General features: G+C 38.0%; 1 protein-coding gene across 1 annotated transcript; it reads left to right on the top strand.

Annotated features, from left to right (window-relative positions):
* Positions 1-1,016: 1,016 nt before the first annotated feature.
* Positions 1,017-5,341, top strand: csrp1b (cysteine and glycine-rich protein 1b). Its single transcript, XM_030135408.1, has 6 exons — positions 1,017-1,143; positions 1,832-1,941; positions 3,672-3,840; positions 3,984-4,113; positions 4,231-4,324; positions 4,678-5,341. The coding sequence occupies exons 2-6, from the start codon at positions 1,833-1,835 to the stop codon at positions 4,752-4,754; spliced, it is 579 nt and encodes a 192-aa protein (XP_029991268.1). The 5' UTR covers positions 1,017-1,143; position 1,832; the 3' UTR covers positions 4,755-5,341.
* The last annotated feature ends 10,256 nt before the right edge of the window (positions 5,342-15,597 follow it).

Here is a 15,597-nt window from a genome sequence, read left to right as displayed (position 1 = left end):
AATACTCTTGGTCCGAGCCATCCCAAAATTAATTAATTTTTAATAAAATATTGGGGCCAAAAATAGGACCAAAACTGGGATATGAAAAACTACCTAGGTGTCAGTGCATTTTATCTGGAAAACATGGCTGTAAATGGTCTTATATAGCGCTGTAAATAAAGACACTGTTAAATTTGATGATCCTAGTGATTTTTTTCTAATCCAGACGTGGGATTTTCATGAATCTCAGTCTCATTCCAGGTTTTGGATGTAACCCATCGTGTCCACTTGCGTCATATGCAGAATCTGTCCAGTTAAATGCATATAAATCGTGAATGATTCTGCAAGAGCGGTCATTTTTGTGCAACACTCTGCCTTGCATAATTAGTTCAATTCCCAAAATGTACCTGTGAGAGAATAAAAAGATATTTTAAAAAATAGTAGCACATAATTTTCATGTCCTTTTGTTACATGTGTTACATGCAGATTTTTGTATTAAATATGTAAAATAATCTAAAAATGTGTTTTATCTGAGACATAGTTTCTCTTTTATCTCAGTAAGTATTTATTTTAAAAATAGACCCAAAGCACTTCAAAACTTGCTTCATAACATTAGTCTACATCTGGTTTGTATTTTTAGCCCCATGTCTTGTTTTTAGGGACCAGTTTCATAGAAGCACCCACATGCAAACATTTTTCATAATGTAATTTTCCTTTTTTTCACTCTGAAACATAGTGAAACTTTGGAGGTGAGTTATTTTTAGGTTATTATGTTATTATTTTACTGGTCTGGTCCACTTGGCATCTTATTGTGCTGTATGAGGCTCCTGACACCCCTGCATTATTGTATCAACAGCAAACTGAAGTTCTCAGATTAGTTTTTTACCTCTTGTTACCATTTGGTGTCACCAACGCACAGAATAGTGTGGAGCCCTAACACTGTGGCCTCCATGATAGGAGAGTGTTTTCTGGTCTTCAGACTCATTACTGTGTATGGCCTGTGAATATTTTGTTTTCAGTCCTTCACCCTCCCACTTCACCATCGTCCTGACTCCTCCTCAGCCTCGTGTCCACTCAGCCTCTGCTTCTCCTCTTCACACCAGTGTCTTGTCTCCACTCAGACGCCTTTTCATATCACTGAACGACCAGAGCGAAACAGTGCAGGTAGGAATCAAACACTTTTATATCACATCACTTATTCTGAGGAATTCATGTGGTGTTTGTCTAAGTAATTTACTTAGGAAATACAACTACCAAAGTGCTGAAGTTGGAGAAATTTAGAAGAAAATTAAAACATAACTTTACAAAATGTCAACTTGTAGTCAGATATCTACATAAAATGAAGCTATTTCCAGTTTCAGAGCTCCTGTAGACTTGGTTCTTTGATGTTAGGGTTGTTAATGTCTGATATCAAAATAAATTGCAGGGAATTTCCTGTTTATTCCGAGTGATTGAGCTAGTTTACAGACATACAGTTTGGAGTGTGTGGGTAACAACTTTCAGCTGCTGTATCTCAAACATTTAGATGATGATGAAGCTGACACAGAAATTGCTCTTTTTAAATATTCATTTATAAAAGCTGGCACACATCATTTTATCTGTCTGTGGTAGTTTATCTGAGAATTTGCATTTTACATCAGGTTTTACCGCTCCTGCAGATACCTGCCTTTACCAGTGTGCTGAAACAAGAACAGAGAAAGACACAGCAGCCTTCTCCTTTTATAGATATTGTTGTGTGCAGTGTTAAGTATTGCAGGTGGCCTTTGTCTGCTCTGATCTGAACTCCACTGGAGGATGTTCTATATACAGTGAATGAAAAATGTACACAAGCAACTCTCCTGTATGCTCACAGAATGCCTTTTGGAGGAGGAAACAAGTGTGGCTGCTGCCAGAAAACCGTTTACTTCGCTGAGGAAGTGCAGTGTGAAGGGAAGAGCTGGCATAAATCCTGTTTTCTGTGCAGTAAGTATTAAACTACTCAGGTAATCTGCTTCATTCTGTGACTGACTCCCGGCTCTTAAACGACTCTGAAATCACATGAAACGCCAGGAAGGAATGCAGAGTATTTGGCATCAGTAGGAATGTGAGCATCCGCAGGTTTTCAGTCAGACGTCTCAGTCCTTATTTGGATCCTGTGCAAACAAGTGACGAAGCTTTGGTCTTCCTTTTATGGCAGAGGAGAATACACACACTCCTCCAGCACAGACTAGTATTTACATTAGCCGGCTGTATGCCATTTAATATTCTAAAATGTCATACAGTTATGAGTAGAATGAGTTTTAAATACAACCACCTAAAATAATAAAGAGGTAGGACAGGGGTGTCAAACTCATTTTAGTTCAGGGGCCACATTCAGCCTAATATGATATAAAGTGGGCCGGACCAGTAAAATAATATAAATAGTAGGATAATGAAAATGTTTTACATCTATGAATTGTAATCGAACATAACATGAAGAAATATGAACAACCTGAAAATGGGTAAGTAAAGTAAGTGCAATGTTAACAATGTTATGCCTTAGTTTTTCATTTATACATGTGAATCACAATTTAGAGATCACGGTGGATCTACAAATACACAAAACATTAAATAACAGACAGAATATTATTAAAATTCCACATACTTCTCTTAAGAGAATTCAGGTTATTCACTTTTTTTCTTTTTTTTTTTTTTAATAAAAAGCTAGCCTTTGAATGTAAACATTTTTATGTAATTTAACTTTTTTTTTTTTTTTACACTAAAACAATGAGAAAAATATACAGTTTTCATTATTTCTAGGTAATTGTGATAGTATTTTACTGGTCTGATCCACTTGAGATTGAATTGACCTAAAATGACTGTTAATATCTTCAGCGTCATTTTTGTTTTACCCAAATTCATCCCAGGGGCCGGATTGAACCCTTTGGCGGGCCAGTTTTGGCCCTCGGGCCACATGTTTGACACCTGTGATGTAGGAGATGGAACTAATGTTTTAGTGTTGGAGCACCCTGGACTCATTTTAGGAACGTACAACAAACAAATCCACTGCCATCGTGATCTGTCACTAGTCTAGACAAAGAGTTGAGGTGTGGAGAATGGACAAGGATTGGCCTGGAAAAGAAAAATGTGCAATGAGTCTGTTTTTGCCAAGTTTGTACAGTTTGCACCTTAATGTTCTGTAATATTGTACCAAGTGGAAAGCACTGTGGTGACTTTAAGTGTTGTAAAGGGCTCTACAAACAAAGATTGATTGATTGATTGATGTTCTGAGATGTGCAATGTAAACCGGCTCATTGCACCTACTGGTATTGTTCAAATGTTCATCTTTGTTACCAAAATTTGCTTGTTGTTCTAAAAAAAGTAACTTTATTGTCAGAGTGGTAAGATAATTGCACATTTCCTATTTTTATTTGGAAAAATATTGTCTCGGGGCAGTCTGGTTGAGTTTATTTGTATTGTTCAAGCAAAAGTTATTTTTAATTTGCACAACAAATTATTCAAGAAAAAAACAAAAACTATTGTTACATTATTGATGTTTCTTTCAATAAAAGTTCTAATTGCACCACTGTTACAATGATTTTGGGGTTGAGGGGGGCCTGAAGGTTTTTTGTTCTCCAAAGGAGGGCCAGACAGAAAAAGATTGAGAACCACTGGTGTAGACTAAAGGAAAAAAACAGATTTATGCATACTTTTCCTTCCCTTTTTCCTCTAAGTGGTCTGTAAGAAGAACTTAGACAGCACAACAGTGGCTGTTCATGTGGATGAGATCTACTGCAAATCATGTTACGGCAAGAAATACGGGCCAAAAGGCTACGGCTTTGGAGGTGGAGCCGGTACTCTGAGTATGGACACAGGAGAGGGACTAGGCATCAAGCCCGAAGGGTGAGTGAAACACTATCTCCTCCATATTAAACTACGTAAAAAGGAAAAAGACTTGCACAAACAGATCACAATATATTACCATCTTATCTCCTCCCTCTGTTGACTTAACTTGTCATGCTAAAAGCTCAGATGTTTCTTGACAGACCAGCCCCTCATCGCCCTACAAACAACCCTAACACCTCCAAGTTTGCCCAGAAACCAGCGGGTTCAGATGTGTGTCCTCGGTGTGGAAAAACAGTATATGCAGCAGAGAAGGTTATTGGGGCAGGCAACGTAAGGCAAATCTAAGAACCTTGTAAATTATGAAGAGATGATCATTTGTAAACTTCTGAACTTCAACCAGATCTCTCTCTCTCTCTCTCTCTCTCTCTCTTTTTTTTTTTTAATCAGTCATGGCACAAGGCTTGCTTTCGATGTGCAAAGTGTGGAAAAGGTCTGGAGTCCACGACTGTCGCTGACAGAGATGGAGAGGTCTACTGTAAAGGTCTGTGAGTACTAACATTACACAGGAGATACTGAGAAAAGAACATCCTCTGTTTAAGAGTTCAATACAGTTAATTAGTTCAAATAAGACACTGAGATATAGAAGCAGTTGCACAATATTTCAGTTCATTGATCCTACACTGTGACACTGATGAGCTGATAAAAAGTGTTTTTTATTCAATACACAGACTGCCAAGAAGTCCAAAATATCAAACTGACAAAACTAATTCTGCTTCTTTGGCTCAGAAAATATAGACTGTATCCCAAACAAACCTCTGCTTGTTCTTTTAAAAAAGCTTGTAACCATAAAATTGAGGCTACTAATGTAACACACAAACTGATTTCCATTCACAGGTTGCTACGCAAAGAACTTTGGTCCCAAGGGCTTTGGCTTCGGTCAAGGTGCAGGAGCTCTTGCCCATTCCCAGTAAAGCCTGAAGCCTTGGCCCACCTCAGGCAAACATCTGGTGCACTCACTATCTTTGCTTCCAGAAGCCTTCAGTCAATACCGAGGCTTTTTTTTACGCTGCCCTTTTACTCCAGCCACAGGCAAAGATGAATGAAGAACGCAATGACAAGCTTTTTGCACACATTTACAAAGCTGGTTTTGCCTTCACATTTCTTATAAAAACATGTGCTGAGCATTTGTATTCACAAGTTCACATGTATTTGTGTTTAACTTGAACTGTCTACTACAAGGCTCCTTTTTTTTTTTTTTTTTTTTAAAGTAAAAGACACTTTAATGAGCTGTGGTTACATTACTAAGAGACACAATCTCTAATAACAAATTTTGAGTTTGATTAACATCAGCACTGGTCGCCTATGAGCAGAAATAAAGATGGATAAAGATAAAGATGCTTTAAGAGTAACAGCTGTGAAAAACAGCCAGGGGAGTTACCCATCATGCTTCAGTTACATTCAAACACAGTCCTTCCCTCTGTCTTATGTGTCAAAATGGTACAAACTGTTGTAAATAAGTATTATTTCTGAGACACAAAATAAATATCAAGCAAAAACAATGCATGTTATATGATTCTCTTTGATAGCTGCTTAACAATACAGAGCAGAATACAAACGCTGACTACAAAGTGAAATCTGGCAAGCTCTACATAAATGTCATTGTTCTTTTTGTGGCTGTGATCTGATGGAATCAGTGTGCATTTATGTGGTCTTGGGCGTGCTTGTTATTCCTTGTAATCATCTTCAAACAGAGCAAAATGCCAGCTGCTGTGGTGAACAACGGAGCTGTAGTGCTCAGCCCCGTCTCTGCCTGCACCAAGCAGCTGGCACACTGACCACAGCGTCACACAGCTGAGGCGTCACTGCTGTTTGCTTTGGCACCGACTTCAACATGGATGAAAAGAAAAAATACGTTTAAGATATTCACCATCGCTTTTATGATCTTTTAATTTGTTTAGATTCTTAATAAATGAGGACAAATGATCATGACAGTGCATTCATCCACAGATGGACATACTGCTGAATGTTGTATTTATACACAAAACATTATGGGCAAACACATTTCAATATTTCTGTTTAGCTTTTTACCCACCAGAGGGCATCAGAGAAACTACTGTAAGGCATGAGGTAAAATGAATTACTCATTCAGTCATTCCCATACCATTTAGTCCTTATGAAGGTGTAAAATGAATTAATGTACTTATAAGAAGTGGAAATGAAGGAAAATGATGCTACTCTTAAACATACATCCACTACTGTGCAAAAGTCTTAGACCCCATCCACCTTTATGGGTTTTGCAGGGTTGAAATGAACATACAAATTACTAATTTTCTCAAAAATACAGGAACTACATGCAGAGCCTTACAAGACACACAAAGAACTGATCTATATGGGTTTTAAAGGTTAAAGTCACTATTTACTGTGACCCCTGACCCCATGACAAGAAGCAGCACAACCGGTTAGAAACATCTGACATGTGTTGAATGAAACCTGGTATAAAACATCAGAAAATTGACAGACCACTGGGATCCTTGCCATTTTTGAATGTCTCCTTAAAATATATACGTATGAGTGATTGGATTAAAATTACTCTAAAAATCTGGCAGAAATTAAGACAGTCATTCAAGTTGCCTAGAGAAATTTCAGTTCTATCAAATATTTCTTTTATAAGGTTTTGAGCCAGCTATGTTAGACTCATGCTTTGGGAAATGGTCTAACTTTGGGCTCAGTAAAGTGCACCATATTATAAAAGATGGTTGTTTGAAATCCTTTGAGCACTTAAGGGATCAATTTCAGCTTCCCAATACAGATTTTTTTCAGATATCTTCAGCTGAGGAGCTTTCTGATAAATCATAACAAGTGGAAGAAAGTCCTGAATCCTTCACCAGTTGAAGAACTATTGATAAAAATTCAAAAAGGGAACAGACTTCCAAAAGCAATCAGCAGGTTTTACCAAGCACTTTCAAATTTTACTATTAATAACACTTCTAACATAAAATGTAGATGGGAATTGGAAATTAATACACACATACCAGATGAGGTGTGGGCAGATATAGGCTCTGAAGCCCATATGGTCGCTAATTCTGGCTCATGGAGAGAGTTCAAATGGAAAGTTGTCACAAGATTTTTCCGGACACTGGAGTTAATTTAAAAAATGAACCCCCTGAACCCTAATATCTGTTGGCGAAATTGTGGGGCTCACTTGGGGAACCACACCCACATATTCTGGACGTATCCTAAAATCAGACCTTTCTGGGATGATATTTTTGTCACTGTGAACACAGTTTTCAACCAAACATTTTCCAAAGATTTAAAGTTTGCTATTTTAGGTGTAATCCCAGAAAGTTTGGAGGGAAATAACTGAAAATACCTCTTGCTAATTTTACTAACGGCAGCCATTAAATGCATCACTATCAAGTGGTTAAAACCTGAACCTCCAACATATAACATTTGGATTGAGAAAGTGAGGGAAATTCATCAGATGAAGCAAATTACATATGTACTTAGAATTCAGGGAGAGGTATTTACAAAGAGATGGAGTCCCATGATTAAGCTTTTAATGCAATAAGCATTCAGAAGTGGTTGTATACATGTGTGCTATTAATATATATGTGTATATACATTTGTCATTCATGTTTCATTTGTGATTAATTATAATCAATATATACTGCAGATATAGTTATTTTTTTCATATGTGCCATATGGGGATGTTTGATTACATATGTCAATGTATGTAAAATGTCTTAAATATTTGGAAGAGCAAAACCAAATAAAAATTAAGTTAAAAAAAAAAAAACATCAGAAAATTAATGAAATAAATCTAATATCTTCTGAACAAAAGGGTTAAAAACATGTTAAGTGCAAAGGGAGGTCACACTAAATATGACTACTTTGGTTTATAGAAGCTGGTTTTCCCCTGAAACCTTTCTTTTTGCTGCTGTACATACTTCATATATATCCAGATTGGATCTTAATACAGAGACTGAGAAATGCATATGTAGATCAAACCTGAAGCTGGACTAGGACTTTTGCACAGTACTGTTGGTCCAGTGATCTATAAATTCCTTGGAGGAACTTTTTGTCTCCTAAAGAAAGCCATTTATTTATTTATAGTACTCATTCACTGCAGGATCGACCACTATAGGGTTTTTTCAGGGCAGTTGCTTATACTCATTTTTTTTTTCCTGTAACCTCTATATTATAATTATATTTCATCAATAGTTATTGCTAAGTTTCACTCTGAGCTGCTGGGATTATGACTGTTAGTGAAAAATCCATGTTCTTTTCTCATTTCAGTGTTGAATGGCTACTTGTGATATTTAACCAATCAGAGAGTGGTGTGGGCGGGACACTGCTCAGATCACAAAGGGGTGACTACAAACAGAGATGGCAGCTACATCAAAGTCTAAGCCAGGGGAGTCAAACAAACAGCCTGTGGGCCAAAACCGGACCACCAAAGCACCCGTGGAATGAATTTGTGAGATGCCCAAATTACACTGAAGATATTAACAATCATTTTAGGTCTGGTTCCACATTCAGCTCAGTCTGATCTCAAGTGGGTCAGACCAATAAAATACTATCGTAATAACCTAGAAATAATGAAAACTCCAACATTTTCTCTTTGTTTTAGTGCAAAAAAAGGAAAATTACATGAAAATGTTTACATTATACAAGCTTTCCTTTCACAAAAAACCTGAATAACGAGCGGATATGATCAACCTGAAATGTCATAAGAGAATAAGTGCAATTTTACCAATATTCTGCCTGTTACTAAATGATTTGTGTATTTGTAGATCCTCTGTGATCTGTAAGTTGTAATGTACATGTGTCAATGAGAAGCTGAGGCATAAAATTGTTATAGGTGCACCTATTTTTCTTAATAAAGTTCAATTTGTTCATAGTTGTTCATGTTATTCACATTTTTAAAGGATGATTTGTAGATGTAACCATTTTAATTATGCAATTTTACTTTTTTTCATCATCATCATCATCATCATCTTTATTTGCAGACTTGGGAGTCCATTTAAAAACAAACAAACAAGCAATCAACAAACAGAATAAATTTAAAAACACAGGTTAAAAATACAGACAAAACATCATCAATATTATAAAAGACAACTGTACCAGTGCCGCTACAGGGATGACTGGTATCGCACCGAACTATGACTGGGATTTGTCAAAAGCCTAATGATGGAATTCTGAGAATTGTTCAATCGACAGATAAATTTGTACATTAAGTTTCTCATAAGAGCCTGAAAAATGTGAACTCCTGCATTGCAGAATAACTCACTTGCACTAGTCTATCGAGGTTTTTTAAACAGTATTCTCACGGAATCATTATCTGCAACTTTGAACTTCTGTAAGCTAGCCTTTTTAAACCTGGCCCACAAGGGGGCAGTATAAACAGGAGTACAATATGCTCTGAAGAGATTCTTCTTGACATTTTCTGTGGACATTGAAAATTTTCTTGCCAACGTATTCGCCTGGGCATATAACATCTGACATTGCCTGTATATATCATCATCATCATCGGACATTTGATCCGTAAAAAAGTGACCTAAATACTTTATTTTGGTGCTCACACTCAGCACCTGTCCTGACAGGTAAAAATTAGGAAAGTTTACGTCCTTGTCCCCTTTTGTTCTGCATATCAAAACTGTGCTCTTTGTAGCATTATATTGCACTTCATATGTAAGACCATAATCAGAACATATATTCAGCAGCTGCTGAAACCCAGCGCTGCTAGGGGAAAAAATGGCCAAATCATCAGCATACATGAGGTGATTGATTATACTGTTACCAAACACACGACCAGTTTTGCATCCATTCAGCTCTTTAGATACTTGTAGATCATCCATGTGCAAGTTAAAGAGTGCAGGAGAAAGCAGCCCCTCCTGCCGCACACTGTTGCTCACTCCAAAGGGGGAGGGCATTTTATCTCCCCATTTGACTCGAATACTCTGGTTTGCATAACAGTACACCAGAAGCCTTAATATATAATCAGGGACCCCCTTTTCACTTAGCGTCATAAACAAGTTTCGATGATTTACACGATCGAAGGCCTTAGAGGCATCAACAAATCCAACCAGGACTGAGGAGTTCTTCCTCTCATATACCTCAACAGCTTCTTTCAAGGCATAAATACAAAGATCAGTACCGCTTAGATTTCACTCTAAAACAGATAAAAGTTTGGAGTTGACAGTATTTATATATTAATGTGTTTATTTAACTGGTCTGGCCCACTTCAGATTACATTGGGCTGAATGTGACCCTTGAACTAAAATGAGTTTGACACTCCTGGTCTAAGCAGTGGATTTTTACCTCATTAAAATATACTGATATAGATAATCGTAAAAATGTGAGTATCTGATTCAGTAATAGGACACAGTGTCAGTTTGTTACACTGGACAGCACTAACTCAAACACCTCTAACACTGTGGGGTTCACTGTTTTGCTAATGGACACAAATTTCCAACCCTGCCATGAGCAGCTGGCACATGTTGTCTCCTGAACCATACAGGTCTAGTTCATGTTTGTCCACTTTAAAAACAACTGATATTATTAACAATTTACATGTGCAGATGTGGATAATTAACTATGATATATCAGAATTCAATTCCTTCACAATGCACTTAATATAATCAGAAACATCCAGGAATCAGTAAAATGACTGTTCCTATAGAGAGCAGCTATTGAAAAACTAATAAGAAAATTAAGCAAAATGCAAAATATTTGCTGCTAATTAAATTTTCAAGCAATATACTGTAAAACAAAGTGTGCCATTTCAAGACTTCTCTGCTGTAAATTGCATTATAATCCCTCGGCATTGGCATCTGCAAATATGCCTCAGTGTTCAGTTTCCAAGAGACAGCCTGACAAACACGCACCCAGGACTTTGTTAATCCTGCTGCCATATATACTATGGAATTATAATCAGCTGCCATGATCCAACAGTGCAGATCACAGCGTCATAAATCAAATCAGCATCAGGGTCTTTAAGGACTGGCTCAGTATGGACGAGGACAATCCTGCTAATTTTAACAAACCCTGTCTGTGGGGGGAGCAGCGTACGAGAACTCAAAGGCAATTATCTTAGACCAGAAGCTCCAAAAGCCCAAGGCTTTACTTTTAACAATTTCAATTAAAACTTTTTATTTGTCCCTTTCAATATCAAGAAAGTTTTTTTAGTAGTTTCAACTTTATTGCAAGATCCTGAATTATGTATCTTTTATCTGACCAGGTAAAAAAAGCCTCATTGACATTGCAAATCTCTTTCTCAAGGGTGACCTGCCCAAGAAAAGCAGCATAACACACAGTTTCTGACAAGACAAGACATTATCAACACATAATAAAAAAACTTGCAATCGATAGAGACAAAACAATCATTTTTGCAAGTTTAAAAACAGTTAGATTGACCAAGCTCATTGATTTCACATTCCTTTAAAATAGCTTTAAATTCACTTCTAGCAGGGGTGTCAAACTCATTTTAGTTCAGGGGCCACATACAGCCTAATATGATATAAAATGGGCCAGACCAGTAAAATAATATAAATAATAGGATAAGAACTTTTGAGTGAAAAAAAGTAAAATTCTATAATGAAAATGTTTAAATCTCAAACTGTACTTGAACATAACATGAACAAAGATGAACAACCTGAAAATTCAAAGTGCAATGTTAACAATATTACACCTTAGTTTATCATCACACCAGTATCATCAGTTTAGCATCACAACTTACAGACCACAGTTTATCTACAAATAAACAAAACATTTAATAACAGGGAGAATATTTTTATAATTCCACATACGTCTATTAAGACATTTCAGGTTATTCACATTTTTTGTAAAAGACTAGTCTGTAAATATAAACATTTTTATGAAATGTAACTTTTTTTATACTAAAACAAAGAGAAAAATGAGCAGTTTTCATTATTTATAGTTTATTCTGATAGTATTTTACTGGTCTGACCCACTTTAGACTGAATTGACCTAAAATGATTCAAACATCTTTGATCGTGAATATTTTCAGTGTGATTTTTGCATTTCACAAATTCATCCCAGGGGCCAGATTGAAGCCTTTGGCGGGCCACATGTTTGATACCTGTGACCTATAGTAACAAGTTCAGATAGATGTAGGTTGTTTTGCAGGGCATTTCATGCAGAGGGGGCAGCAGACTGAAATGCAGTCTTACCCAACTCTGTTCTTGCTGTAGGAATCACGATCAGTATGTTTTTTTTGCATATTGTTGGTTTTTCCGCATATGTGCCGCAAGTGCAGAGGTAAGATAGGAGGAGCCTGAGAATACATTTGTAAATGAAAATCAACTGATGAGACCACCTGCAAACATACAGAGAAGGGAATTCAGCTGTAGCATACAAAGTACGATGGTGAATGCGATTTCCACAGTCAGACATAAAACATAAGGCACAGTGGGAGACAGTGTCCAGCATTTAAAAAAAAAAAATTCAGATGCATTCATAAAAAGGAGATCACCATAATCTATCAGAGGTAAAAAAAAAAAAAAAAAAAGCAGAAATTAAACGTTTCCTTGTATGAACTGAGAAAGAGGATTTGTTTCTGAAGAGGAAACCAAGTTTTAGCCTTAGTTTATGAATGATGATGTTCAATGTGCTGCTTAAAGGACAGATTTTTGTGGATTCATTCTGGTCTCATCCGACTTATTTAAGACCTCTAATAAGGGTTCTGGTGGTCCATGTTTAATTTTTTTTCCCCCACTTGTCAGATCTCAGGTCAAACAGAGAACTTCTACAGCAGGTCAACACTGCAGCGCTCACCTGCTAAGTCTGAATTTTGGAGTTTTACCATTTCTGGAATAAAACACACTGTAATTATGCTAAAGAGGTTACGCTGATATGACTCTAAAAGGATTTGGTGAAACTGTAAACTTCACTGAGCATTTCATTACCAAGTAGGTTAGTGTTTAGCTTGAGCTGACCTCTGACCCCTCAGGCTCCTGCACCTTTCACTTCTGACTCCAGAAAGCCAACCTAGTGTCAGTCACATCACAAACTACTGGCATTAGAACAAACAACAATGGGAGATGTCACAGTTCCTCTGCATTCTGATTATATATAGTTAGTATATGGTCCTGGCATTTGGGAATTTTTTAAAAACATTACTAGTTAGCAAGAGATCAGTGACTTTTTTGGCAAATCGTTAGAAACTACCTTGTGTCATTTAAAACTTACAGTATATTCCATCATCCTGTTGGCTGCAGGTAGCATTAATTAGACTGGTGAGTGTTGACAGCATATGTGGAAACAGTATGGTGTATTTATTCAGGTCACAGCATGGGATCCAAAAGGTGGTCCTTGAGAGCTGCAAAACCAAGCTCTTTTTTTTTTTAATATTCCCAAGACTGACTGATAAAAGCCTAAATCAGCAATGCCTCAGTCTCGTGTGTGCTTGTGAGTGTATGTGTACAGTAAATAATGGCAAACTTCAGCTGCAAAACAGAACTGACATCATCAGTTCTGCTGTCTCTGAAGCAGCTAAGGCATTTTGGATACCACCTAAGCAAAGTTCAACGCAGTGGATATCTAGTGGATATTGGTCCAAGGAGACTTCTTTGGCCAGTTAGGGGTAATGTTTATCATTATCTGCTCTAGTTTTTACTATTTTTTGCTAAAAGTTAAGGTTAAGGAGTTTAATCCCTGCAGCCATAGCCACTTTAAACAACAGACATTCTCCTCCTTCTCATATCTGTCACCACATTTGTTGCCATATCTGCCACAACTAAGTGTATTTGTTATGTCTGCCTTTTCTGTATGTTTTTCTTTTCTATTTGATGTCGATGTGTGTGTTTGTGTGACAATTCTATGTACAGTCATGTGGAAACAAATCTCCCTTCTGGGACGAATAAAGTCTACGTCTAAGTCTTAAAGGTGGGGTGTGAGATGTTTTCCATCCATCCATCCATCATCTGCAGCTTATCCGGGGCCGGGTTGCAGGGGCAACAGTCTAAGCAGGGATGCCCAGACTTCCCTCTCCCCAGACACTTCCCCCAGCTCTTCTGGGGGCACCCCGAACCCGAACCCGACCCCGACCCCGACCCCGAGGGGACCCCGAAAACATCTCGGGGTGCAAGATGTTTTCCTGGAGCATTTTTTACTTTATTGCTTAAAATCCCCTTCACACCCCGATTACAACCAATTAATTTAATGCTCTAAGACAAAAATAACAAAAATGTAGTCACCTGTGGAACAGACAGGACTGAAAAAACACCATCCAATCATTTTAAGCACCCAGTCGAAATGATTGAACAGTGATATGTCTATCAAACTCAATTGCCATTTGTCCCTCCCCCTCAGCGTGTACCCCTCTGTTTGTATGAATCGTGCATTCTCAAATGCTTGGAGCACTTGTACAGGAAATGAAGCCAGAGCCAGAGCTTGGCTATATTAGCTATAGTAGGATGGAAGGTCATCTGCAAATTGTTTTGTCACTAACATAAATCACTAGGAAATGTAACATTAGCCAGATAGGTAGGAATTGGGGCTGTTCTGTAAAAGTGGGGGTGTTGGAGGTGACTGAATGAGGTATGCATGGATCGGGTCCAGAGCCAGAGCTGCTGGAGCTGCCGGAGCCGGGCGAATTGTTGCTGTGCAGCGCTCATGAACCCTCGAGAACAAGCATTGCACATGCTAGTACTCTAGAGAAGTGGCTTTGGGGGGGATGTCTGAAGAAAGGGGTTTGGACTTTTGAATTGAGTACTTTCAAAATGTAGCTTGCTCAACCCGTTTGTCTAAGATCTCCTACCCCACCTTTAACTCACTTTATTATCTCCGTAGGGAAATTCAGAATTTGCATTTTACCCACCCAATAATGCACAGAGCACCTACATACATTGACCTTTCACACAGATACAGTCCAAGATCATATCAAAACATGACTTTTTACTGGAAAATGTAAAGTTCAGTTGCAGGAAGGCCCCAAATCCCCCCACCCCCCACCCATGTGTTTAACTCTCCCAGAAATTTTTGGGAAACAGCAGCTAAGCCCTTTAAAGAGCTTGGAAAAACCCTGACATATGACACGAGAATGACTTCCAGTTACCTTGAGGTCAGAGTGCCGTTATAAGACCAACACGATCACTACACAAGTAAAGCTGGAACACAAACGCAGCCCAGTCATGAGTCACTGCCTCTGTGTCTTCTATGAGTGCCCACACAGAAGTAGTGAAGAGTGGCAGCATCACATGTTCCCGCAGTTTGTCTAAGTTTAGTTGAAGAGCCCTAGCCAAATGTATACTGGAAACTGCATTCCTACTTTAAAACCATGGCTTAACATTGTCTGCAGCCATTATCCTAATCAGACCAAGGGGGCCCTGCAGTCTCAGGGGAGGCAGGCAGAGTCTCCAACCGTGCTTTCAGTAGCCGAAGAAAATCTCAGAAAATAACCTACGGCAACAAGAAAATACTGTTTGGGTGCAGCAGATTTAATATGGAAAAAAGGAAGTAACTTTAACTTTGCATATGTACAGCTGCTCTCTGTTAGCATCCCCATGACTGTTGTACAAGAGCAAAGATGACCCCACATGGGCCTTTAAATAGCTCAGACATGTAAAAACAAAACAGAGATAAACCAACGACTAAACAGTGGTGAAGTCAAAGTCCATAAGGATGTTGTTTATCCCATCGCGGTAAACACAACATTTCACACACATTAATGTAAAGAAGCTGGGTGTGTTGATCTGTCAGCACATCACTAGCATCACTTTCACTGTCACCCTGAGCCCTTTGCCTCCCACAGTGTGTGTGGTGTGTATGTTTGTGTGTGTATTTGGGTTTCTA

This window comes from Sphaeramia orbicularis, chromosome 5 (genome assembly GCF_902148855.1).
Source record: "Sphaeramia orbicularis chromosome 5, fSphaOr1.1, whole genome shotgun sequence".
Taxonomy (NCBI): Eukaryota; Metazoa; Chordata; class Actinopteri; order Kurtiformes; family Apogonidae; genus Sphaeramia; species Sphaeramia orbicularis.
The sequence above is the reverse complement of the archived record's forward strand: the minus strand, read 5'-3'. Positions and strand labels throughout refer to the sequence as shown.

What these genes read in the sequence shown, in the direction of transcription:
- csrp1b (XM_030135408.1), top strand. Translation starts at nt 1,833, where the DNA reads ATGCCTTTTGGAGGAGGAAACAAGTGTGGCTGCTGCCAGAAAACCGTT. An exon ending in CTAGGCATCAAGCCCGAAGG is followed by an intron (nt 3,841 to 3,983) that starts GTGAGTGAAACA and finishes GTTTCTTGACAG; the next exon opens with ACCAGCCCCTCATCGCCCTA. An exon ending in AGGTTATTGGGGCAGGCAAC is followed by an intron (nt 4,114 to 4,230) that starts GTAAGGCAAATC and finishes TTTTTTAATCAG; the next exon opens with TCATGGCACAAGGCTTGCTT.